Source organism: Podarcis pityusensis (genome assembly GCF_964106645.2).
Source record: "Podarcis pityusensis genome assembly, chromosome: 4".
In the NCBI taxonomy this organism is placed as follows: Eukaryota; Metazoa; Chordata; class Lepidosauria; order Squamata; family Lacertidae; genus Podarcis; species Podarcis pityusensis.
In genome coordinates this window covers 55,426,534-55,452,135 of record NC_138027.1, presented here as the reverse complement: position 1 = coordinate 55,452,135, position 25,602 = coordinate 55,426,534, and the positions used below count along the sequence as shown (strand labels likewise).

Sequence of the window (25,602 nt, the reverse complement as noted above, 5' to 3'; positions counted from 1 at the left end):
TTTAATGTAGATAGTAAGCTTTCTGTACTTCCCCCAATTCTCCATTGTCCTTTGATGTTTTCCTCCAAATCTCTACTTTCCCATACTTTCCCCTTCCTCAGTCCAGATTTTCTCATAACAGGGATACTCTGAAAAGGAGGGGGTATGAGAAAATCCAGACTTACTGAGGGGGAAGTGCGGGAAGGCAGTGATCTGGAGGAAAAAGTCATGTGGATAACAATTAATGAAGGTATAGGAAGCTTACTATCCATATTAAATGATTTCCATACGACATTTCAATCTTGCATCGAGTAATATTTTGCATTTTCCTTCTCCCACTGAGAATTGGTGGGGAGGAAGGGGCTGGGTTGTTATTAAAATGTGACACCCTGAATGTGTGTGCCAAATTTAGTTTTAGTATTTCAGCATTCTATAGAGTAACTCTATAACAGGCGGCCTAAGAAGTGCTAAGCAAACAAGTTACACCCAAAGCCTCACTTTGGTTGGCAAATGAGAAAAGGGTAATAATACCTGTTCGCAAGACTAAAAGGCTGAAACCCAGCCAAATCCATTCCCGATATCTATCCATTTAGGAAGCTCTTCCGATGAACCTAAAAGAAAAGGACACCAGTGCATTGCTGTAAAACACATATTTTTTATCAAGTATTTCAAAGTCACAAATCCAAAGACAAAAACAATCATGCTTCAAATGGACTGAACAACAACAAAGCAGTATATTTCCTAGATTATAAACAGAGAACCATACATATATGTGCAGTCACTAAATAACGTGTTTAACTATTAAGAAGAGATCACATCCTTCTGGAATGTGGTGAGCAGTTGTGAAAAAAACTCCTGGGCTGGATTCATGTAAGCATCCAATCTCTAAGAGGTGTGAGACTCCAGGGGTCTTGGCAATGGCATGCTTTCCACAGGGTCTGTGTTTCCTTTTGGACAATTAGGCACAGTGGAGGTGGAAGTGTCTTTATGATATATGGTTTATTTACACATATATACAACCTGAATAATAGAATCATAGAACTGTAGAGTGGGAAGGAACCCTGTGGATCATCTAGTCCAACCCCCTGCAATGCAGGAATAAGCAGCTGTCCCATACAGGGATTGAACCTGCAACCTTGGTATTATCAACACCACACTCTAACCAACTGAGCTATCCAGGCTGGTCATCTACTGTGCAGAGAGGGTTCAGAGCATTCACATCTTAAAATGATTATTTGCTCCTCTCTCAGGAGCAGCAGGCTTAGGTCTACAAACAAGGGAACCTGCTTGCCCCATTTGCTCCAGCCTGCTCCAGCCAGTCTACTGGGAGTCCTGTTGGCCCCCTTTCTCTCCCACTTTTTCAGACCTCTTGCAAAACACCACAATTTTCCATCAGCCTACATAATCCAGCACTGAAATCTTAAACCTTTTCCTTCCCTGCAGACTAACACACACAGCTGGAGGAGGAAGCCCTCCTGGTCCTGCAGTCTTGCCCTTTGATGGTTTCCTTGATGGGCCATCACTAGCCTTTGTGCCCTGCTAATGGCCCCTCTTAGCAGCTATCCCAGATTGGCCTAGGTTGATAGCATAAACTAAATCCAGGGAGTTTTAGTGTTTGGCACAGTTTAATCAAACCTTATTTAATTCTAACTCTTCCTAAATCCACAAACTCATAACAATACGAATGGCAACAAACCTTCAGCAAAGGGATCATTCACCTACCACCATAAGCTACAAAAAATTCCTGCTGAAGTGTGTCCTCAAGAGCAAGGTGCTACAAGCTTTGATTGTCCAGACATGATTCCATATTTTTCCAGTGCTAAGAGATAGCTATCCTAGCCGCGGATGTGATCAAGTCTTTTTAAGAATAGCAATCCTCATTCAAAGAAATGCCCAGAAGGGCTAAGCATAAATCAGATCTCAGCTCACGACAACTATTATTGCTGGTGTTGCTGTGTAATTGTTAAAAACCTACATTGCATAAAATAGCAAAAAGATGAGATTTATCAGCACAAAGGATGCGCAATACAATCCTATGGATCTATACTTGAATGTAAATGCTAACAGCTCTGATTAAAAGAGACTCACTCCCTTGTAAGTATGCATAAGACTGTTGCCTGGAAATGTATTTCAGTGATGTAGGTGTCAAAGAGGGTTAGGGTTTGGGAAGGAGAGCCACAGGAACTTCCATCAAAACTAGGCCATAGGGGCTCAATTTTTTTTAGAACTGGAAAAAATGTTTTTCACAACAGAAAGCTACAATTATTTGGAGATAGCTTTACTCTCCTTATTTGAGGCAGGAGTTGCCATTGTACTAAGCATCTCCTCTTGTACAATAACAGATCAACGTGCCCAATAGGGGTGGACTACCCAAGCTCATTTCCTGGGTTTTCATTAACCAAGAAGGATCATTTGCAGACCATTTCAGAGCTGTGGGATCAACAGAAAAATACGTTTCTATATAGTAGTTGCTCTCCACATGTGTGTGATTAGACATATAAATTAAAGCTGCAACTGTCAGCACTTTCACTAAGTTTTAAGCCCCGTCATACACAGTAAACATACCTAAGACTGTGCCAAACAAGTAACATTCAAAAGTAGAGGCCTCTACACTATCGTACTTCCTACTTTCTGTTCAAATTTGGATTTTGCTAACTTAACTTTGGAGAGCAAACATCCTTTTCTAAATATCATTACACAACCGCAGATTCTTTATCAGTAAACCCATTTTGCAGTCATTCACCCATATTAAATTGACTATCATAGGCTTGAGAGTTCCTTACCTTCTTACCAGTAGATTGTCACATGAAAAACCTTAGTCTCTTCTGAGAAAGAAAATCTGTTCATTGCTGTCTCTTCCATCCAAGTAACTCCTCATATAGCCACACACACAAATATTCCGATTAACGCTCAACTGGCTTCTATATTATTCCTCTGGAAGGCCCCACACAAAGCATTTCCTGCAACTTCTGGTTTCTGAGGCGGCTTTTGTGTGACTCTGTTTGCAATGACCTTTTATCTCATAAAAAGATATGACTCAGGTGTGCAACCAATGAACATATTCCATGGTTTTTAATAATTAACAGATGCCATCAAAACATAAAGTAAAAAGGCAGGTACAGGACCAACCAAATAGGTGTGGAAACGACGACACCTATTGCCATAATGAAGCAATGTGCAGCTCAGCAGGCACCAGGAGATTCTTTTTAAAAGGGAGGAAGCAAAATGATCAAACCTTGCTCTTGCACTTTCATGACTAGTATGGCATGTGAAAAATTCAGCTGTTGCCACTTTCCCCCTTACTGCATCTCTATGTGGGAAGAGAACATAGTCTATCTGTTATATTGCTGCCTAACACTCTATACTGTATTAAAGTCACAAGAACCCTGTCAGGGGAGGTGGGAGGGACATAGCAACCTTCATGTGTTCCCCCATACTTCGCAGAACTGCCTCAATTGCTACTGAGGAAAATAATGAATCCCTCAGTTTGCCCCAACACTCTCTTCGCCATGGTCCTCTGCTGTCCAGTAGGAAAAGGTAGAGTAAAGAAGTAGTACAAGCCAAAGACTTGGTGGTACCTTGGTTTTCGAACATAATCTATTCCGGAAGTCTGTTCGATTTCCAAAACGTTCGAAAACTGAAAGCAGAAGCCTCAAAACGTAAGCCTCAACACAAGAAAACTCCAAACAAAAGCCGCGTTTCCTGTTCGAGTTCTGAGGAACGTTTGAAAACCGAGGCACTTACTTCCAGGTTTTTGGTGTTCGAGTTCCAAAACATTCAAGTACGGAGGCGTTCAAAAACCGAGGTACCACTGCACAACCCTTAGCCGCACCTCAGATCCTGGAGGGCTTCCATCCTTTTCAAAGCTGCTAAGGGCAGGGGCCTAATGGCCAAAGAGTGGGCTTCACACAATTCATGCTACAATCAGGCCACTAGTGAAGTGAAACAATAAAGTGCAAGCAGAAGGGTTAAATCCAGGCTCCCCAAACTCCAGAGGAGCCAAATCACAAACTACCGAGCATCTCAAAAGCACATTATTACACATGCATGAGATGCATATAAATTCTTTTTATTGATTTATTTCATTTTTATTTTTATTTTTATTTCTTACCTGCTCTTCACCGCAAGGTCCCAGGATGGGTTGCAACAGTAAAATATACAATCATAAAACAACTAACACCATAAAACTAGTGCAAAACACAATTAAAGAGGACTCCCTCAGGAGGTTGTGGACTCTCCTTTGTTGGAGGTTTTTAAGCAGAGGTTGGATAGCCATCTCTCACGGATGCTTTAGTTGAGTTTCCTGCATTGTGGGGGGTTGGAGTAGAGGTCCCACCCCCGGATCCTTTCCAACTCTACAATTCTATGATTCTAGAAGCAGGTTGATATTAAAAACAATTCCATAAAATAATACAAACATTTTAAAAACATTTCAACTATAAAAAGTTTTTTAATAGTTCCAGTACAGATGCAGACTGTGGTAAGATTTCCACATAAAAGGTTTGTTGAAAGAGGAAGGTCCTCAGTAGGTTCGAAGACAACAGAAATGATACCTGTGTGATATTCAATCGCGGGGGGTGAGATTCCAAAGGGAAAGGGCTACCATATTAAAGGTCCAATTCCTTTATTGCGCAGGATGGACCTCTTAATAAGGTGGAATCTGCAGAAGGCCCCTATCTGCAGAGCTCAGTGATCAATTAGGTATATAAGGGGTGAGATGACCTAGGGCTTTGTACCCCAGATCCAGCACCTTGAATTTAGCTCATACCTCTAATTAGCAGCCAGTGCAATTATTTCAGCAGTGCCATAATAGGCTGGTGATTGCTGAATTAATGAATTAAGCATAAGAACATAACCTACGTACATCAAAAGAGAAAAATGTGCAGGCAATATTCCACCCAATCATTCTTCAAGACTCAAGCCGGTTCCCACATTCCATTTTGGCAGGCAATGAGGTGAGTCACAGCCCAAGACACAATTCTATTGTTCAGAAATGGAGCTTGCTGGTTCGCTTTGAAAGTGGTTTTTTTATTCTCTCCCACATGATGGAACTGAAAGCAGCTCAAAGAAAACAGTGGAAGAATCCAGGATTTTAACCTGCGTACCACCTCACCAGACAAAAAATAGCAGCAAAGACAGGACTTGGTCCTCTAATGCAGGTCTTATTTGGACAGTATGGATTTCTTATCATTTTACTTTTGAAACATTGAAAAATTGACTTGCCTGTGTCAATACAATATATTACTCCATACTGTGGGGGGGGCTGTGACTGTGGCTGAGTGGGAGATGGTTTCCATTCGGGGTAGTCCACTGTTAGCAGGGAAGGAGAAAACAAGTTTGCACCATCTTCCGTAAGACAGCCCTTTAGATATTTGAAGATGGCTATCATATCATATGATCTGTTAACCTTTGTAGTAAAGTTCCTACAGGAGCTCTTATACTGCAATTCCTATTGGCTAAAATCATGGTAGGTGGCTCTATCCTTCCTGGCTGAAATCATTATTTGGATGGAGGTTTGAGTCACTGTAGCAGCTAGGAGTTTGCTTGCACCTGTGATTGGCTGGCACCACAGAGACTAAAGGGAGCTACAGGACCAGAAGCTGGATCAAGACTTAAAGGTGATTTGACACCAATCTTTGCTGCCACCTGCTGGTTGGAATACAAATTTGCTGTTGGCATGTTGGCACGGGTTAGCTGAAGCATCTGCAATGCACCAAGATGCACTGCTGACGCTTGATGGAAAATTGACGTTGCAGGGTTCTCACGTTTTGCATCTTTATGGAACATGTAAAGCCATCACACTGACTGCATCCTTGAATGAACTTTGAATAAGGCCCAAAGGACATGGACTTCTGTTGGTACATCTAGACCTGGTGGACAGTTTCGAGCAGGGCAGACCAAGACCTGAGGCAGATCCCAAAATGACACCCCGACCCCCACTAGGGAAGATCTAGATCAGGAACAAGGGGGCAGGCAGGGAAGGAAGATCAACATTGGGATCTTCTGCCCTGGGTGGACCCTCACCTTGCCTCATAGGTTGGCTGGCTCTGCTTTTGAGCATGGGGATGACTTTATGATTTTGGCTATCTTTCTTGCTAATGCTGCTATTGTTTATTATCCTGCTGTTTAATCAGATACCAGGTATGTGGGGCAGGGGGAGATTGCTACTCAGTCATCCAAACTGGGGGCTCAGGTTTTCCTGTGTGTGTATGCTTGAGCCAGATCCAGATATCAAAAGAAAATAACTGCTAGACACTGGTCTAAGGGTTAAACTGAAAATGTAGCATATCTAAAGTTTCCTATATTGAACTGACTCTACTTGCTGAAAGTAAAACTAACTTGTGGCAGGACTGGGGGTGATACACCAGAATGATAGAAATAAGCTCCAACAAGTTTGCATGGACTACAGTGAATCCACTGGGACTTAACAGCTACTAGAAATATTATGTGCTAATCCTTCAAATATTGAAAAGGAGCATAGCAGGCATTATTTCAAAAGCGACACCTGAAGCAAATCCATATGTTGAGGAAGAAAATACATAATACAGTGTTTCTTCAAAGGGATGAGTCCTCCAAGACAGATTCTCTATCAAGCTTCTCAGTAAATGATTGGTGGGTTATATTTAGCCATCTCACAAATAATAAGGGAACAGAGGTTATGTTAGTCACAGCATTATGATGCCACGTGCAAGGAAGCATAAGCCATTCAAATGACTTCATGATCACCATTGTGTGAACCAGGAGAGCAGGACTTCACTTGCTTGCTCCACTTATACTGTCAAACCCCATGGCAGCCTCTCCCCAGTGGCATTTGTGCATTTGGAAGCATGTCTGCAGCCTGCCCTATGAGAGAATGCTGGTCCCATGAGCTGGATTTCTCAGATGTGATGGTGGGCAAAGAGTAAGCAAGTGCTCCTGACTTAGAGGATCGTAGGTGAATGCTCAAATCAGGCTTATGTTATAGGACTACTGTGAAGAAACCTACAATGGTTGATCACACCTTTAAAAAAATATGTAAAATTCACCTATTACCCAGATCTGTCTCCATCAATAGGTCGAACACACTGGGGCTGTGAAGGGTTGTTCCAGCACAGGCATGGCCAAACTTGGCCTGCCAGCTGTTTTGGGACTACAATTCCCATCATCCCTGACCTCTGGTCCTGTTAGCTAGGGATGATGGGAGTTGTAGTTCCAAAACAACTGGATGGCCAAGTTTGGCCATGCCTGTTCTAGCAGCACACAGTGATTGCTCTTTGGAGGCATTCATGTGTGCAGGCTTGTAGGTGATTGGCCATCAGAAACAGACTGAAAATGGACTCTAGAGATGGAGTAAATGATAGATGGAGGAGGAGGCAAAGAGAGTATGGCTATTGGTTGAGAGGGTAGCAGGTGATATTAGTGATAAATAGTAGGCATTAGTCAATACTTTGATTTCAACAGGTGCACTCCCATTAAAATCAGTAGGACTTTAAAGTGCTTAATTCAGAAGAGTTGCACTCAGACTTAGTGAATAAACTGTAAGTGCCAGAAGGCAGTTGCCTTTGGATAAGTACATGAAACGGAAAGCTTGTATAACATGGTAGATTAATCTGGGCTTTTCAATACTTTCCCTCCCTTTATTTTATTTTTGCTCTCGTAATGACAGCCTACCTAACATACCTTCCCTACCAACAGCAATTTTCTATGTACAACACCTGCTTTGCGTTGGAATTCCACACACACACACAGTGCAGTTTATTGAACTGAATCAGATGCCACTTTCACAAGTCCCCTGAGTGGCTTATAGCGTCTCAGGGGGAGCTGCTTTCAGAGAGGAGTCTTTGAAACTCATTTGTTTTTTACTAGGCATGTCAGAAGGCACAGTTCTCCATTCCACTCTGATTTGGTTGCATGCAGTGCTGTTTTTGTTTTACTACAGTTCATCTTCTGCCAAAAAATATATTATCAGTCTTCTTGTCTGCTGTCTCAAAATTTTACAGAATTAGTTAATTATCTAAATGAATAAAATAATACATAAAACAATATGTGAGAGGTCTGGCGTATGGCAACACAAGAACAGGCGTTTTCTGCAGTGGCTCCCCACTTGTGGAATGTTCTCCCCAGGGAGGCTTTTCTGGCACCTTCATTACATCTCCTTAGGTGTCAGGTGAAAATATTTTTCTCTATAACTAGGTTATAACTATAACTGCTTAAACAATCTATGACCTTTAAAATGTGTTTGTGAGGGGGGTTATTGGTTTGTTATTGCTGTTTTGTTATGTATTTTGTGTTCTCATTTTGTGTTTTTATGTTGCAAACCACCCTGTGATCTTCAGATGAAGGGCAGTATACAAATTTAATAAGTAATAATAAAGTAAGTCACATTTTTTTGTAACTAATTACATAATTACAGTGTTATGAAGTTATGCCACACCATAGAAATACAAAGAAAATGCAAGGCAAATGGGAGAAAACTCATTATGTATCATTTGTGGGCTGAAAACGATAGCAAATACCATATATATTCTGTGGATTCATTTATGTTGCAGAAGTGGAACAAATAAGCAAATATCAGCAAATTCTGCTTCCGTCAAAATTCTCTGACATCATGACTTACAACACCCACCCTTTGGATCCTACTCTTTGATCAGAAAGAAAGGAATGAAGTGTCTCAATACTGACACAAGTGAATTGATCACAATTAGCAGTATGAGCCACCGGGAGAATGTGTGCACCAACCTTGTGAAACAAAGTTGTTTCACTCATTAACTTTATTAAAACTCAGGGGCTGAACAGTGCCTGTTTAAAGAGCTAGTCAACAACCTTGAAGATGAGTATGGTGACTCATTATATTGCTATGAAGTGTGCCCACTACCAGAGCAACTCTCCTGCTGCACAGCCTCCTATGGAACTAGAGTGGCCAGATACAAAGGAGGGCAGGGCTCCTGCACCATTAATAATTGTGGAGAAGATGGAACTTCAGCACGTAAGGCTCATGAAGCTTCTTCAGAAAGGTACACCTGCTGAAATTCCTTGTTCTTCAAAACTATCCATCAGTTCAGGAGCCCTATCCTCTTTGGCACACTACTGCAGTGGGTTTTTCAAGCTGTTTACCTGGGAGTAAGCATTATGGAACACAATGAGACTTACTCGTAAGCAAACAAGCATAGGCTTGGGTTTTAAAAAGCAATGTCAGCATCTTCTTATCTAAAATATAAGTATCTAAGCAAAAATTTCAGGATTTATGTTCTATGCAGTTTTGTGCCTCTGTTGAAACCTATCAGCCACCTGGATAGGTCCCTGGATGACAATTTTCATCCAAGGACCTCTCCAGTGCCTCCCAGTAGATAAGATTCTCATGAGGTCTGACAAAGTGGCTGGTCACAATTTTCCTAAAACGACAAGCAGAAAATACAAGCCCCTCTGGGAAGAATGTTTGTTCTGAATGAAGTTCTTCCAGTTTGATGTTGAGTTTAGCAAGGCACATGCCTACAAAAACATCCTCTAGTTTAAAATAAGGAACTTCTTTGGCAATTTTATACACACTACTAGCAACATCTGCAGACAAAACATAACCAGTCCCTGAACAAAACGGAGGGTACAAGTTTCCTGAATATTCTTCTTCACTCACATACCACTTACTTATCAGTTTTCGTATTGGATGCTCATTCTCTTTTAAAAAGCCAGTGAAGAAGCTAACCTTCTTATTTTTCTGTAGAAGAAGTTCAGTGAGATAGTAGGTATTCACAAACATATCTGAGTCTGTTTTCATCACAAAGCTGGTTTGTGGGCAGAATTTGTGAATCCATTCAAGGCCCATAATAGTCTTTAATGTTAAATTGTAGTAGGAATCTAGAAAATCCTTCTGGATAATGTCTCTGTGTTTTTTGTTCTCATCATCAATAGCACGCTGGTCAACATCAGTGAGAGTACTTCCCAGGAGAAAATAGGTCACAATACGTTTGTTGTCTATTTTTCTTTCTCTGCCCCATGTCTCACGGATAGCCATCCGGGCTTTGGATTGTTTGTGAGATGATGTCACAAGAATGACCAGGAATGGTGGATTCCGTCTGCAATTCATATGAGGCCTCCTTAAAAAACGTCCATCTCTCTTAAAGGGAAAGAACTCGTGCTTCGTCTCACAGAATATGCAGATTTCCAAAGTGCCCAGTTTGGCATATAAACAGAGAAAACAAACCAAAGCCATAGTGAAAACAAGCATCCTTGCAAGTCTCTTGGAAGCCATCTGAAAGAAAGAAAAGGAAATGCTATGTGGAACAATTCAGGACTTGGCACAAGAAATTACTTTGGTTGGACAGATTGCGGAGGAGAAAGAGAAAGCTGTGGTGGCTGAGCCTAAAGTAATACAAGTGGGATTTTCAGCCATACAGAAGCAAATTGAGGACTACAAGTTGAGGCCTTCTACGATTGAATCTAGAAAAAGTCAGATTTTGAAGATTGGATCCCGGCTTGGACGGAAGAAGGAAAGTTGGAAAGATCCTTCTATGCAGGGATTAACTGACTTTTGGGACATCTTATAGACCTCAGCTTTAACTATGGAAATTTGGCTGACTTGTCCGGAAGGAATAAAAGTATTGCTAGGTTGGAGTTTTCTCGAGATTTGCTTTTTGGCACTAAAGAATATGAAGAAGACCTGCAGAAGGGACCTGGAAAAGACTTAAGAGCCTTGGACATAAGATCTCCAGGTTGATGGACTATACGGATTTGATGGAAAGGACTGGCAGAATCCGAAACCAGGGAGAGGAGATGGTGGATGAAGATTAGAGATTTTAAAGTTTATATATAGAAATATTGCAAAATTAATGAATGATAGAAAAATGGTGGGAAGAAATTTTATGGCTTTAGTAGAAATGTTATAAGGAGTTAAGGATATATGAGTATTTCGTTTTTAATGATAAAAAATATGTTAAGATATTTATAATGAGACAGAAAATAGAGAAAGATGGAAAGGGTTTGCTGAAACAATTAATAGAAGTGGAATACAAAAAGGGAGGTGAGAGGAAGTAGAGGAAACAAGAGAATGAAAAATAGAGTATGGAAAGGGTGTGATTTATGTTTTTAAATGGTTATTGTTTTGTTTTGTTTAGGGTTAGGGTTTTGTTTAGTTTAGTTCAATGTGATTAGGTTGTGTTTTGTATTGTTATATATTGTATTGTATTGTTCTTTTTTTCCTTTCTTTGTTCTTTCTCTTTTGTTTCTTTTCTTTTCCTTTTCTGTAATTTTTAAAAGTAATAAATATTATTATTTTATTTTTTTTTAAAAAAGGAAATGCTATGTGGATATTTCTAGCAAATCAGTGTAGTGGGGAGATTACATTCCTACAGGCACGGTAAATAGCTGGCCTTAAATGTGACTAGCAGCTGGAACCAACCTGTAAGAATTTTAGTAAAAACTGAACTTGAGATTTTTCTTTGGGAATAGTCTTGAAGACAGAACATTGTGCTGTGTATATGCAGCCTTGCATGTTTCCAGTCAGTAGATGGAAGGGTTGAGAGTAACAGATTACAGGATAAAATATACTTTGTGGTTTCCCACCTAAGCTGCACCCCTTCCTCCTGCACATTCGCTCTCTTCTCCCTCTTTCTTGCACAAGGAGACCACAAAGGTAGCTCCAACCATATAGTGTACAATTTGTAGTCATCCTTGTGAATATGTAGAAGCTGTAAGCAAACAGCCTGCTTTGCTTTATTTCTGTGTTTTATTTTTTCCCCTTAAAGCAATGCTAGTGATGTATGAATGAGACAGAATGGGTAGTGAAGCTGAGGAACTTCAGGCAGCTCCAGCTTCCAAGTCTTATAAACTGATATCCCAACCCATTTTGTTTTTTAAAACCTATCATGTTGGGCTCAGCCAACTCCCTGGGCTTACACCACCACAGGTGCACCTTGCTTCCTGAGCTCTGAGGAGAGAATCACACAATCCATGGGTACTCTTTTCTCTCTGGGCGTTCAGTTCCACGAACATCCCCTGCCTGTGTCGGCTCAAGCGCCTTTCAGAGCCATTGAGAATGCAGGGGTGTCTTCTCCTGCTTGGACAATAAAATTGTAGCCACGGTGTCCACAGACCATTTAAACTTTCTCAAAAACTGTTCTCTCTTTTAAAATCATTTCTCTTTCCACCCTACGTCCCCCTGAAGAGGGATAGAAATAGGAAAACTGAATAGTCTGGTGGGTGCAATCCCCTCGCCCAGCTGCTAATATAAAATATGACAGCTCCTTTGAAGTGCCCCCTGTCAGAGCTAGGTAGGAAGGAACAGAAAGGGAAGGACTGTTATCTTAGTCTCGTGAACACTTGTTCAAATCTGATTGGTCAAATCTAGTGGAGCGAGCAGAAGATCCATGGATCTCCTCCTCCACTTCAGGAAAAAGGAAATCTGCCTCCCTTTTCTCCTGGTGTTAAAGGCTCTTTGCATCCCAATGCAATTTTCCCTTATTTTTGCATAGGAAGTTGAAAATGTCAGAGAAGACCCACTTGGGGGGAGGGGGCAGATGAAAAGCTACTGCTTCCTGTTTCATATGATAAATTTACATAGGGAATATTTCATGCAAATAGTTTCTCACCTGAAAATAAGCTACTTGTGGCTTTATTGCCTCAAACAGTTGGAGGCAATAAAACCCAGCAATGCTTCTGAATGCTATGGGGAGAGTGAAATTAGCTTGATCCAGCAAGCTCTTCTTACGTTTTTATATTGATGGCACTGTTTTTTTCTTTTTTCTTTAAACACAGCTGTCACTATCTGGTTCTAAATATTCCCTTAGTCATCTACTGAACAAAGTACTAGTTTATTTTATTCATATACTGCCTGGTTGTGAACAGAGCCTCTAAGCAATTCACAAAAACTAAAAACTGGAGTCCAGATAATCCTCCCCTGCGTGTGTTTGCAGATTTACCTTACCTTTAATGGATGCTTGAATTTCATGATGAGAAAGAACGTTTTGGCTCCAAGACAGCAACTGATAAAATCTAGAACAAGAAAAGAGTTGGTGAACTCCAAATGCAATTCTATTCCCATAAGCAAAATGAACACGTATCTCCTTAAATGTGTTGATAAACATTTCCAACAAGCAAACTTGAAAATGGGCACACATTCCCTTTACATTCTTCTTGGTCTTAACATTCCCTGCCCACCAAAGGCAAGGCTACTTTATTATTATTATTTTTATTTGTCATTTATTTCTTCTTCTAATAATTCTAGTTTCCAATGTCAGCTTCCTTCATTATCACTATTATTATCATTAATAATAATTACTATTACTAATACTACTATTATTATTTCCAGGGTGGCAAACACATTAACAATAATATCATTAATTATATTCTAAAAGCATTAAAAAAAACACTTCTAACAACAGTTTAAAAGAAAACATTCTACCAGCCGATAATTTCAGGGTTGCCAGGATCAGGACTGCTCAACATTCCTATGCCTGGGCAAAGAGCAATGTTCCCAAATTCCCTCAGAAAGTCAGTTATGCGGGATGAAGTAATTGACAGCACTAAATATTTACACATTTACCTTGTTCCTCTAAATTGTAAAATAAACCTGTTTCTGAGAAAAGTCTGGGGCTTGTCACAATCTTCTTTAGGCAAAACTCATTTTGGCAGGGGCTGAACATCTCCCCTTCCCAACTGGAAAATACTCCTTACATGTCCCATCAGCAGGGTGGCCATATTGCCAAGCAGTCTGGGCTTCCCTGTATTCAGTCCTCCCCACCCAACCAGGGCCCATTTCCACCATTAGCAAGATCAAATGCCCACCTGTGGTGGTGTGTGTATTTATGTAAGTATGTATGTATGTATGTATGTATTTTTAAAAAAATATCAGAAGCTGATCTGTGAGATATAAGTGCCTGGTCCTTCTGTGAGAAACTCCTGGTAGCACTTTTCAAGGCTTTGGCATTGGGAGGGGGGAAGTGTACAAGTCATAGAGATTACAAATAATAAAAGTGATTCATTTGTTGTCTCCAGAAGGGGCTTGCTGGTTCATTTCTATTTTATTTTTATTCATTTTTTGGGACTTCCCCTGTGAGAGAAAGATTGCTACCCATAGGAAACAACATAGAAATGCATAATTTTTAGCATAGCTGCAATTGGGCACCCAGGTAACAGTAAGGGAAACAGTAAGGAAGTTTGTGCTTTCCCTCCCCCAGGTCTTATTTTTCATGCAAAGAATATTGGTCTTATTATTTTCATATATTTGTTGCCCAAGGCCCAGAGCAAATGTACCCAGCTGCCCCCTGCCCAGGCCTGCTTTTGCAATCAACTATACAGGCCTCACCACCACCACTTTCTGCATTTCCCTTTTTCAAAAAAACGTTAGCAAGCATATGTACGTAAAGACTCAGGATTGTTAAGGAGCTCTCGATGCTGCGATAGTGGTTGTTATTAAAACTACTACACTCCATTTTGTCATGTTTTGCCAATGGCTGGTTTGCCTTCACGTAAAAAAAAAAAAAAATAGCCCACATGGCCTAAATAAAGCTTCTTTATTTATTAATTAAATTTCTATCCAGCTCTTCCTCTCAAAGGAGCCCGATGCAGCCTCCTGCTCCGCAGAGCTGTGTGCAACCCCAGACGTAATGTGCTTTTGCTCCACCACATCACCCCTGGCACAACCGTACTAAGCCAACCCTGAAACTGAGCAGGGTCTCACCTCTACCCTTTCCCGTCATCTCCTCCATTTCCTGTCTCTAGGGTGAGAATCAGCTTTATTTCTCTCACAGCAACAGGCTTAATGGCAGAATATGACCTGAAGTCTTTGCCTGTACAACCCCCAACCTGCTTGCCTTAGAAAAGACAGGAAATACTTTAGAGGAAACCACAGCCTTTGCAACTGAGTGGAAAGCGACAGTACTTCACAGTGCAGTCCTATACATGTTTTCTCAGAAGCAAGGCCCATTGTGTTCTGTGGGCTTACTCTCAGGAAAGAAATGCAGCCGTAAACTTCTTACAATATATAAAATTGCCTTGAATTTTTAATTAGCCTTTTGAGAGTCCAACTATATGTTACGTGCAAAAGTACCCAAAAGCCACTCTGACGGGCTGGGCTTGGAGTGAGAAGTCAGCAGTGTGGACATGTTATTCTTATGTGCCAGTATAGTGAAACACTGGTTCTTTTTCCTCTTGCATTATGGGAATTATTTCTAACATCTTTCGCTTCTATACAGACTCAAAAGTCTGTTTATAATCAGACACGCTTCTCTCCCCTTCTCTCCCCTTCACGCACGGCGAAAGCATGTCCCTGGCACACAGATCCCTGCATTCCATTCCTTGCATACCACTTTTTTATTTTAGTTCACTTTAAGTTCACAATGAGATGTTAATCCTCAATGTATAATTAATTATGTGAGGTTATATTATGATCATAACATTGGTAATTGCTTTAGTCATATTATAATCAATCTTAGTCATAAATGGATTAAGAGCTTATATACCTGTCTAAGTGTAGCTCTAACATTCTTTCTTTCATGTGCCAAAGATCTATGAAGCTATGTAAGCCCGCCTTACATACAAATGAGCCAATAAGATTTCAGTTTCTTTGTTTGTATTTGAACCAATCAGCCACCAGCATATTCGTGGCCATGCTTTGTAACTTTGAATAAAGAGGAGATGCTGTGGAACTAGAGACCCAGACGCACACTCTGACTCTCTCTCTCTCTCACCACACGCAAGCTCTCTGAAACAAACATCTCTTTGTCTGTCGTTATTTATCAACGCAACACAGCAGGAAGCAGTTGCTTAGTTCTTTCACAACCTACCTTTTGCCTTTGTAGATGTGTTAGTAATATGGCTTCCTTTCATGGGGAAAAAATTGCGCAGCTTAAGTTTAATGTTTGCAATGGGCTGTGTTTGTGCATGAGGTGTGCATGTGTTTCCAGCCCTGTGGAATGTTTCCTATGCTTACAGGCACATTGGTGTTGGAGAGGTAAGGGTGCAAAGTGCACCTTTGAACATACATACAGAGGGATTGTTGTCTGGTTAGGCATTTCTGGGGATTTAGCAAGGTATTAAGGAGATTAGGAGTTCTGAGTTACATTTAAATCTAGTAACAATGGTTTGGGGCTATGCAAACTGCGTATTTAGGAAGGGCTGTCTTGTGTGGTCTCTCACATGCTGCTAACAGCAGAGGTATTGATAGGGAAGATGTGGAAAAATAAAATAATGGATATAATATTAGTGAACAAAATTATGAGATATAAGCAATTAAGGGAAGGAAGGAAACAATCAGCATAGATCTTTAGACTACACTGAACACCATTCATTTTTACACAAGGATTGTACATTGTGTATTTCTGACATCCTAAGAAAATTGAGGGTCAGTTTAAAATAGGAGGAAAGCTGGTGCACTTGGATGCTCATGTGGCGCAATGGTTCAGTGTGTCTAGGAGTTAACCAGAAGATTGGTGGTTTGAGCCCACCCAGGGATGGCTGTGGGAAGGATTCCTGCATTGCAGGGTGTTGGACTAGATGACCCTTGGGACCCCTTCCATCTCTGCAATTCTATGATTCTAAGATGCACAGAGGATCAAAATTATAACTCTTTTATTAGATCCATGGCACAGAAAATACTCAGATACCTTGCCTGGCAAAGAGGGACAATTAGAGTGTATTCAAATATAAACTTTACTTTTCTTGCTCTCACTGGTAGCATGCAGAATGAAGACAGGATTCCCTATAAACATAAGAAACCCTCCACATGGCAGAGATTGAGAGGAGGGGTAAATGTAACTGACTGACTTACCCAGGGGATCATGTAGAAAAGATACCACTAAGCCTGCAGGAGTCTTGCAGGTTCTGGGTCTGAAATGAGAGACTTGATGGCAGGGTCGTCCTAGTGGTTTTCAGAAGGGGAGGAGAAATCTAGAAATACAACAAAGCAAAATTATTTTTATAACCTTAGCAATTGAATTTTCTGGAGAACCATTTTTAAGAGCCAATGCAGAATAGTGGTTATACGAAGCATCTACTTATTCTGTTCAGTTAAAACAACTAACTGAACAATCTCTAAATTTGATAATGTCAGATAATTTCATTGTTAGCTATATCCCAAATCTTTACCAACCAGACATGAACAGGCAGAATATCTGCTTCTAGGACTTGGCAGCAGTCACTAAACAAACAAACAAACAAACTAAAATGCTTTACCTTTGTTAAGTCGTGGGTTGACATAGCAGCCGGCACAGCGATTTCTTCAAGTAGCTCTTTATTATGGTAAGCTGGAATAGAACTAACTGCGAACAGCTCAGCCGGCCTGTATTTATAGGCAGCCGGCTGTCAACATTGTAACCACAACAGCCCAGAGTTCCCGCCTAAAATAACTGCCGCGGACCTGAGTGAAAACTATCTACAGACCTGAGTGAAAACTATATACAGTATCCCCCTGTTGGCCCAGGGTGAAACTACACTACATAACACCCCTCCCCACCGAGATAAGGCGTTAGTTACAATCGTAATGGTTTCCTTATATACAGCACTACGCGTAATGGTTCAATTAAGCACAAAAGCATATCGGTTACATTTCCCATACTTAGACCAACAGTGATACCTGTCCAACAACATAGTCCTTTAAATAAGTTGGGCGCTTGGAAACTCTGCCAGACCGCCGGGGACTGGTAGCCAAGTCCGGAGGGCCACACAGTTCTCGCTGAGGCTGTGGTGCGACCCTAGGTGGCGTTGGAACCAACTCCCCTGGATCCGCTGCTGTGGGTGGAGCCTCCGCAAGTGGAGTGGTCTGAGTCTGTTCTGAAACGGCTTGGTTCGGCTCCACGCTGGCAGTTTGTGAGGGAGGTGTAGGTGGGGCCTCGCCATCTGTACGTGTCTCTTCTGGAGCCGCAAGCGCAGTTGGGGGCACCTCGGTAGTGTCCAAGTCCCCAACCCTGCGCCTAAGCTGGTCTATGTGCCGTCGCCACAAGCGTCCGTCTTCGAGTGCCACCTGGTACGAGCGAGGTCCAGTGACTCCCACTACTGTGGCTGGCACCCAAGGGATGTCCCCCACATAGTTCCGGGCAAAGACCTGGTTTCCTGGGACAAATGACCGTGGTGCGTTGGCACAGCCTGGGGGTTCAGCCACGGCAAAGTCTGGGTGTAGCCGGTCGAGCGGTGACCTGAGGCGGCGGCCCATAAGCAGTTCAGCAGGACTCCTCCCTGTGGCCGCATGAGGGGTGATGTGTTGCACGAACAAGTATTCGGCGACCCGCTCATGCCAGTCTCCCCGGTCCAGGCGCGCCAGTGCCTCTTTTGTCGAGCGCACCATTCTTTCCGCTTGCCCGTTGCTGGATGGATGAAAAGGTGCCGTTAGGGCATGGCGGATGCCCAGTCCCAAAAGATACCGCTCAAACGTGCCTGACGTGAACTGCGGTCCGTTGTCAGAGACAAGGACATCAGGACACCCATGCGTTGCAAACAGGCCTCGCAGCACCCGGATGACAGCTTCGGTAGTGGTGGAGGGCATCAGGGCGACCACCAGCCATTTGGAATAGGCGTCCACCACTACCATAAAGGTCCGGCCGTGAAAGGGGCCAGCCAGATCGATGTGCACCCTCGACCAGGGTGTCTTTGGCGTCTCCCAGGTGTGTCCCTTAGCTGCCGGTGGTGCAGGCCTCGACTCCTGGCACGCTTGACAGGCGGACACCCAGGCAGTGATGGCATCGTCCATATTAGGCCACCAGACGTAACACCGAGCCAACGCCTTCATTTTGACAATTCCCGGGTGGCCAACGTGCAGAGCCTCCAGGACGCGCTGACGGAGTCCCTGGGGAATCACGACGTGGTCTCCCCACAGCAGGCAGCCACGATGAGCTGAGAGTTCATGTTGTCTGGTTGCGAAGGGCTGGAACTCCGATGCAAAAGGCCCTTGTGGCCACCCCCTCCACACCCAGTTGAGCACCCGGCTGATGGTGCGATCCTGGGCAGATGCGGAGGCCACAGTGGCAGCCGATACAGGCGCTGCCGGAAGATCCTCAATCAGAAGGAGCGATGAAGCTGGAGCCGGGTCTTCCACAAATGCTGGAAGAGGGCAACGGCTGAGGGCGTCGGCATGGCCCATCGATTTCCCCGGGCGATGGATGAGCCGGTAGTGGTAGGCAGCCAGGAAAACAGTCCATCGCAGCATGCGTGGTGAGAGGACCGGTGGAGTTGGACGATCACCGGCGAGGAGGCCCAGGAGTGGCTTGTGGTCAGTGATGAGGTCAAAAGTCCTGCCATAGAGGTATTCATGGAACCTCTTCACTCCAGCCACAAGTGCCAATGCCTCCTTGTCGAGCTGGCTGTAATTCCGTTCCGTCGGAGATAGTGTCCTGGAAAAGTAGGCGAGCGGTGCTTCTCTTCCATCTGGAAAACGGTGACTAAGGACAGCACCGATGCCAAAAGGTGAGGCGTCGCAGGCAAGGACCAGCGGCCTGGATTCACTGTACTGTACCAGCACACTGTCTGAAGAAAGGAGAGCCTTGACCACGTTGAAGGCCGCCGTCTCCCGATGACCCCAGGCCCAAGGCGTCTTAGTGCTAAGGAGTCGGTGAAGAGGCTCAGCCACTGTGGCTTTGTGGGGCAGGAACATGTTATAAAAGTTCAGCAGCCCCAGGAATGCCTGCAACTCCGTTTTGTTCTTTGGGGTGGGGGCCTGCTGGATAGCGCGGATCTTGGATGTGGTTGGATGAAGACCGGAGGCATCGATAAGATAGCCCAGGAACTCTACCTGTGGAACGGCGATCTGGCACTTCTCCCTCTTTACCTTGAGCCCGGCCTCCTGGAACCTGGTCAGCACGGCACGGAGGCGCTCGAACAGCTGCTGGTGTGAGTCTGCAGACACCAAGACGTCATCAAAATATGGTACCACGCCCGGAAGCCCTTGCAGGAGACGCTCCATAAGGCTTTGGAAGATGCCAGGAGCCACACTCACCCCGAACTGCAACCGGCGGCAACGGAAAGCCCCCCGGTGGGTGACGATCGTCTGGGCTTCAGCAGTGGCATCATCGACTGGCAGTTGTTGATAGGCTTGGGCAAGGTCCAGCTTAGCGAAGACCTTACCCTCACCCAGGGAATGCAGCAGGTGTTGGACAACAGGAACCGGATAAGCGTGCTGCTGAAGTGCCTTGTTGATCGTGCACTTGTAGTCAGCGCAGATTCTCACCGACCCATCTGGCTTGACAGGCGTGACGATGGGGGTTTCCCACTTTGCGTGGTCAACCGGCTCCAAAACTCCTTGGGCGATCAGTTTGTCCAGTTGTTCATCCACTTTAGCCTTGAGAGCAAAGGGAACCCGGCGTGGCTTTAGCTTGATGGGGGCAACTTGTGGATCAAGGCTAAAGGAGATGGGCGTACCTGTATATTGGCCCAAGGTGCCGTCAAAAACCTCGGCAAAGTCTTTGACCAGACCCTCAGTCTCTGCGTTAGAGATGCAGTTGATGCCGGTGACTTCCAGGCCGAGGGCATCAAACCAGTCTAGCCCTAGGAGGCTTGGCCGCTGACCTTCGACCACCACCAACCGGAGCAGGCCCGAAAAATCCTTGAAGGCGATCCGGAACCGGCCAACGCCTACCACGGGAATGTCGTTTCCCTGGTAGTCTCTCAGGTGTACGCGGTGAGAGTCGAGTTGCCTTTTGGACACTCTGGGTACCAGTCTTTTGATGGTGCTCCATGACACGATGGACAGGGCAGACCCGGTGTCGATCTCCATGTCACATGGAGCTCCTTCAATGAGCACCGTGACGTTCAGCTTGCGTCGCGTAGGCGAGTCGGTTTGGCCAATCGTGGTTCCAGACGGGCAGCGGCAGTTGGTGAGAGCGAAACAACTTTCCTTGGCAGACTGGAGTGAAGACTTGGACTTGCGAGTCGATGAAGGGGGGGTGTCAGACGGAGCCGATCGGCAGACCTTAGCGATGTGGCCCCTTCTGGAACACTTCCTACAGATGGCGTCTCTGAATCGACACTTGGCACGGGAATGGTTGCCTCCGCAGCCAGCACATTCCGGTTGGCCCTTGGACTTCTGTTGGAACTTCCTGCGCTCCCGCTTTGTCTGGTGCACGTCCTCGTCTTCACTGGAGGATGCCTCCTCACTGCTGGCCTCTTCATGATGCACCGGAACTGGCGCCCTAGCAAGACGCGGGCTGCTGGACTTGCGGATCTCCTGGGCGGAGCGTTCAGCAGCTTCTGAGGCCACAGCCTCCTCAATGGCTTTCTGTAGCGTGAGGTCTGGCTTGGCTAGGAGGCGCCGTTGCAGATGGATGTCCCGGACCCCGCAGACGATTCGATCCATCAGGGCATCGTCTAAGTCTCGGAACTCACAGTGCATTGCAGCCTGTCGCAGGGCGGTGGTGTAGTTGTTGATTGACTCCCCCTCTGCCTGGTTCCGGTGGTAGAACGCATGGCGGGCAGCAATCTTGGACGGCTTTGGTGCGTAGTGGTTGCGGAGCTTCTCTTGGATCGTGTCCCATGGTGTTGCCTGGACTGCTTCAGGCGCAACCAACGCTCGGGCCGTCTCAAACACCTCAGGCCCACAGAGGCTGAGGAATAGGCCCCGCTTCCGATCCTTTGATACTGCTGTCAGCTCGTTGGCTTGGAGGTAGCAGTCGAACCGAGCGAGGTAGGAGTCCCATGATTCAGAGGCTGGCGCAAACGGCGGTAGAGGCACAAGTGAAGCCATGATTCCGATGCCGGCGTGAAGGGCGATGGATGGAACACAGTGCTCTAGCCAGAACAGTCAGCTCTGAATTGGTTCTGCCCAGTGATTTCGCTCAGTGATTTCGCTCTGTGATTCAGCTCAGTGATTCAGCTCAGTTCAGAGGCTGGCCGCATCTGGCTGTGCTCTGATGTCCATCTATCCCACCTTCGTCGCCAGTGTTAAGTCGTGGGTTGACATAGCAGCCGGCACAGCGATTTCTTCAAGTAGCTCTTTATTATGGTAAGCTGGAATAGAACTAACTGCGAACAGCTCAGCCGGCCTGTATTTATAGGCAGCCGGCTGTCAACATTGTAACCACAACAGCCCAGAGTTCCCGCCTAAAATAACTGCCGCGGACCTGAGTGAAAACTATCTACAGACCTGAGTGAAAACTATATACAGTATCCCCCTGTTGGCCCAGGGTGAAACTACACTACATAACAACCTTCTTCCTTCTTAACCCGTATCCAGTACAAATGTGCACCAGCCACAAATTTAGTTCAGACACCAATTTGGCACTCTTCCTTTCACAGCTGCAACTACTGTAAAAGACTGGCTTCGTTTACCAAGTTTACCAGCAGTTTGGTCTATGGCAATACAGGTTTCTGCAAAGCCCTAGTAAAAATTTAATTCCCCCACCCCCAATCGCAAAAACCACACTTTTTCTGTCGTCTACACAATTGTAACTTATTTCATTTTAGAGAGACCCCTGAGACATTTCTGTCAATCTTTCATTCCCTGGCTGATAAGCTCTCTGTACTGTTAGACAATCCAAATCCTATGCTATGGATATCCCTCTCATCCATCTCTAGGCAGAGGACTCAAGTAAAAAATTAGCATTTTACAAGTGATAGCTCGACAGTTTCACAGGATCCCTACTCCCTCCTGTTATCATGAAGACAGCCACGATACAGTAGCTAGCATATAGCCATAGTACAACATTAGTAGCTATGCCTCAGGGTAGACCTCTTGGCCTGGTAGACCTATCTGAATCAGATATGTGCTCTGAGCATACTCAGAACTGTTTCCTTGAAGTCCACACTTCACAGCTTGTAGCATATTCTGGTAACCTGGAAGGAAGCAAGGGTGTATTTGCTACTTTGAGAAACTTCGCTCTTCCTGTTTAGCACTTGTGACCTTGCGTGTGAGAGAACCACGATGGTGGATACTGTTAGAATTCCTGCTTCATGATTGCAGTCATGGGATTTTTGTCTTTCACATGACAGTATATGTTTTGACTCCACAGAGTGGGAAGTGACGAAGACAGGATGTTTGTGTTACTGTGCTCCATGAAGTGGGACTATATTGTCCTTTGTTCTTTTTCTCTTTGCTGTCTGATGCTAGAGAGAGAGGGAGCCATGTTGCAGTGTTCCGTGTGTGTTTATATGTCAATAAAGTAGATTAGCCAAAATGCTGAGTTGCTGAGGTCTGTTACGCAACTACACCTACTCTGCAGATCCCTAAGTGTGCCGGTGTCAGTTGGCATCGGTCGCTGTGATGTTCGGACAGAAGAAAGCTTTTGAAGCTCCTGAACGATTGGCCAGGAGGAAGAGAACATGCAGTCAGGCATGTGTCTCTACCAGGGTCCTACTCAAGTGTAGGCTGAACTCCTGACAGATACATCTGGTTCACAGGCACTATAAAAGCAGGATGCTGGACTTGATGGTCCACTGGCCTGATCCAGCCAGCTCTTCTGGTTTCCTTATGATACTTAACTATATGTTAGACAATATGTTAGCTCCATATCAGAACTCTGAAGTGCAGGTTTCATTTTTACACAAATGGACAGTGTAGTGGGGGAGAGGTGGTCCATACTGGGACCTAACATGGAGGATAGACAGCTTTAAACTTTGCCTTTCCTGTGGTCCCAGTTCAGATAGGGGTGGGGGCTGCACCAGCTATTTATATAAGAAAAAATATCCTATGTGCTTCAATTGGAACTTTTATTCTTATTCAAATTGCTGACATGATGAGAAGCCCATTCTGAGTCTTAACCATAGCCAGATGCAATGAGTTAAAGACCCCTACCTCAAATGCCAGGGTCCCAATTGCGATCAGGAGCTCCACGCTGGCAATTTGTGCAATAAAACCCAAACCCTGTACTTAAGGGCACAGATATGGAGCTAACATGTTGTTTGATAGGAAGACTGAACAGGTTCACGGGTCACCTGGGCACCGTCTTCCCTGCTATGGTGAGATGTCTTGTATAACTGTTTAAATTATAGTAATTCATAGAATCTCGTATTGTCTGGTTTGGTCTGGAGAGAGAGAACTTGCATTGCCTTTCCTGACAGTCTTTTAGAACATAAAACTGCAGGGATTTTCCATAAGGCTCTTCCCTCTGTCTATAAGAACTTGGAAGAGATGTTTGATTTCAGCATAATCAAGCCACTTTGTACACCCCTGTGGAACTAATCTCTACATATCTGGAAATAAATTGGAAGCGTCCACACGTGGACAAAGTCTGCTTTGCTATGGAGAGCCTTTTTTTTTAACCATGCCAAGCACTCCCCTAGATTGGTCATACAAAGGAATTCTGGCACACTAAACAGCATGTTTCACTCATGATTAGATTTGCTACTTGGCATGTATGTAAGCACATGTCGAAGATGTACGTTATAGATATTATTAAGGAAAATAAACACATTTTCAAATTGGGGCTCACTTGGATCAGGGTGAATGTAGATGTGTATGAAAAGGGTTGTTTAAGAGGTCTGCAGATTTAGATCCTGATGGGAAGGCAAGACTCTTGTGCTTTGTATAGGAAAACAGAATTGCCTGCAGGTGCCCCTTTTCTTCTCTCTACAATACTGTTCAACAAACTGCACCACTGGCCCAAATTCTCTCTTCCATACCACTGCTCGAGGCACAGGTGCTCTGTCCTCCAAGGCACTGAGCTGAACCCTAGTCTCAGACAATATGGAATATTTCATTTGAAAGAGCCAAATTATGCCATTCATCTTCTCTAGCCGGCAGAAAGAAGTCTGCATGGTAGTCTGATTCTGCTTTCCTGATTATGGAAATCTGTTTGGAGAGCTCTCAGGAGTGAAACGATTTAGCTGAAAACCATGCACCAAAAAGAAAGAAAGACAATATATATTTTTAGTTTCCTTACCTCCTTTTGCAATACATCTCTCTGTTTCTCTAGCCATGTTGCCTGAAAGCTCCAGTGAGTTGTTAGATCTTCTCCTTCCCATTCCTATTTGATCAGTGACAATCTCCATGTGTTTACTGGACTGGGAGGGGCAAACACAGCATTTGTGCAGTAAAGGGAATCCAAGCAGTAGATTTCTCTTTCTTTCTTTCTTTCTTTCTCTCCCTCCAGGTAGCAGGCAGGACGGCCACTGCAGTCTGATCCAGTCTGATCGTCAGCAAAAGCCAGGTTAGGAACTGTCTGCAAATGCTCTCTCTTTGTACTCAAGGAAAAAGGAAAAAACAAAGACAAGCAATTCCAGGCACACTCAGCTGTTGCTAGAGAACACGGAAATTTTAATTATTTGAGAGACCAAATCCTTATGCCTTTCCACAGGAAAAGCAACAGCCACTAGCAGAGTAAAAGAGAACTTTGCAAAAATAGCCTCCGGGGTGTGAAAATTTCCCAGGCTTCTGGCAAGGCCAGGCAGACTTCAGTTTGTGGTACCTATATTGCTTATTTCAAGAATGCCTGGCTCCACCAACAAGAGCTAGGTGGGAAATAGCAGCTCAGATTGGCAGGCACACTCACAGAAGTAAGGGAAAGTGTCTACCTATGAGAACGAGCTGTGTCCAAGAATTGATTTCAAAGCCACCACTGAGTTTATTATTAAACCCTTTCATACAAAATTCCACTCCCACTTTCCCCAAAGCATCCATTGTTTCAACATCCTAGTTTTTGTTTGGGACATGTTTATTCTTACTAGTCTTGAACAATTGTGGGTCACACCAACTGCAAATCACCTAGTGATCGACCAGTAGGTCCCAGTCTACCT

General features: G+C 44.1%; 2 protein-coding genes and 1 long non-coding RNA gene across 15 annotated transcripts in view; 1 reads left to right on the top strand and 2 right to left on the bottom strand.

Moving 5' to 3' along the window:
• The window catches only part of IGSF5 (immunoglobulin superfamily member 5), a 37,412-nt gene extending 27,683 nt beyond the window's left edge, over positions 1–9,729 (bottom strand). Inside the window, exons 1-2 of one of the 3 annotated variants that reach the window (XM_081004450.1) lie at positions 9,601–9,729; positions 511–590 (exon numbers count right to left, since the gene is read on the bottom strand). In XM_081004450.1, coding sequence (XP_080860576.1) covers positions 511–568 — 58 coding nt within the window. In that variant the 5' untranslated portion in view covers positions 569–590; positions 9,601–9,729. Of the gene's footprint in view, positions 1–510; positions 591–2,762; positions 2,988–9,600 lie in introns of those variants that run through there. The other 2 variants (XM_081004449.1, XM_081004451.1) reach the window with 2 other exon arrangements.
• LOC308476708 lies at positions 5,159–25,459 on the top strand. 2 transcript variants are annotated; one of them, XR_013986058.1, is made up of 2 exons: positions 5,159–6,880; positions 24,960–25,459. It is a non-coding gene; the product is annotated as an uncharacterized lncRNA (long non-coding RNA). The 2 variants fall into 2 exon arrangements; XR_013986059.1 differs by having other exon boundaries at positions 5,159–6,913.
• On the bottom strand, positions 8,296–24,927 carry B3GALT5 (beta-1,3-galactosyltransferase 5). Of its 10 annotated transcripts, none has more exons than XM_081004476.1 (4): positions 24,750–24,927; positions 16,718–16,836; positions 12,875–12,942; positions 8,296–10,204 (listed from the first exon to the last, which is right to left on the bottom strand). In XM_081004476.1, the coding sequence occupies exons 3-4, from the start codon at positions 12,896–12,898 to the stop codon at positions 9,239–9,241; spliced, it is 990 nt and encodes a 329-aa protein (XP_080860602.1). In that variant the 5' UTR covers positions 12,899–12,942; positions 16,718–16,836; positions 24,750–24,927; the 3' UTR covers positions 8,296–9,238. The 10 variants fall into 10 exon arrangements, with proteins under 10 accessions (XP_080860602.1, XP_080860603.1, XP_080860600.1 ...); XM_081004477.1 differs by lacking the exon at positions 24,750–24,927 and adding an exon at positions 22,080–22,840; XM_081004474.1 differs by lacking the exons at positions 16,718–16,836; positions 24,750–24,927 and adding an exon at positions 15,735–16,699.
• Positions 25,460–25,602: the final 143 nt, after the last annotated feature.

Coding starts and splice junctions, on each gene's coding strand:
- B3GALT5 (XM_081004470.1), bottom strand. CDS start 13,592: ATGTTCAGCCCCTGCCAAAATGAGTTTTGCCTAAAGAAGATTGTGACA. Junction 12,943..13,492: donor TTACAATTTAGAGGAACAAG/GTAAATGTGTAA, acceptor TTCTTGTTCTAG/ATTTTATCAGTTGCTGTCTT. Junction 10,205..12,874: donor AATTCAAGCATCCATTAAAG/GTAAGGTAAATC, acceptor TCTTTCTTTCAG/ATGGCTTCCAAGAGACTTGC.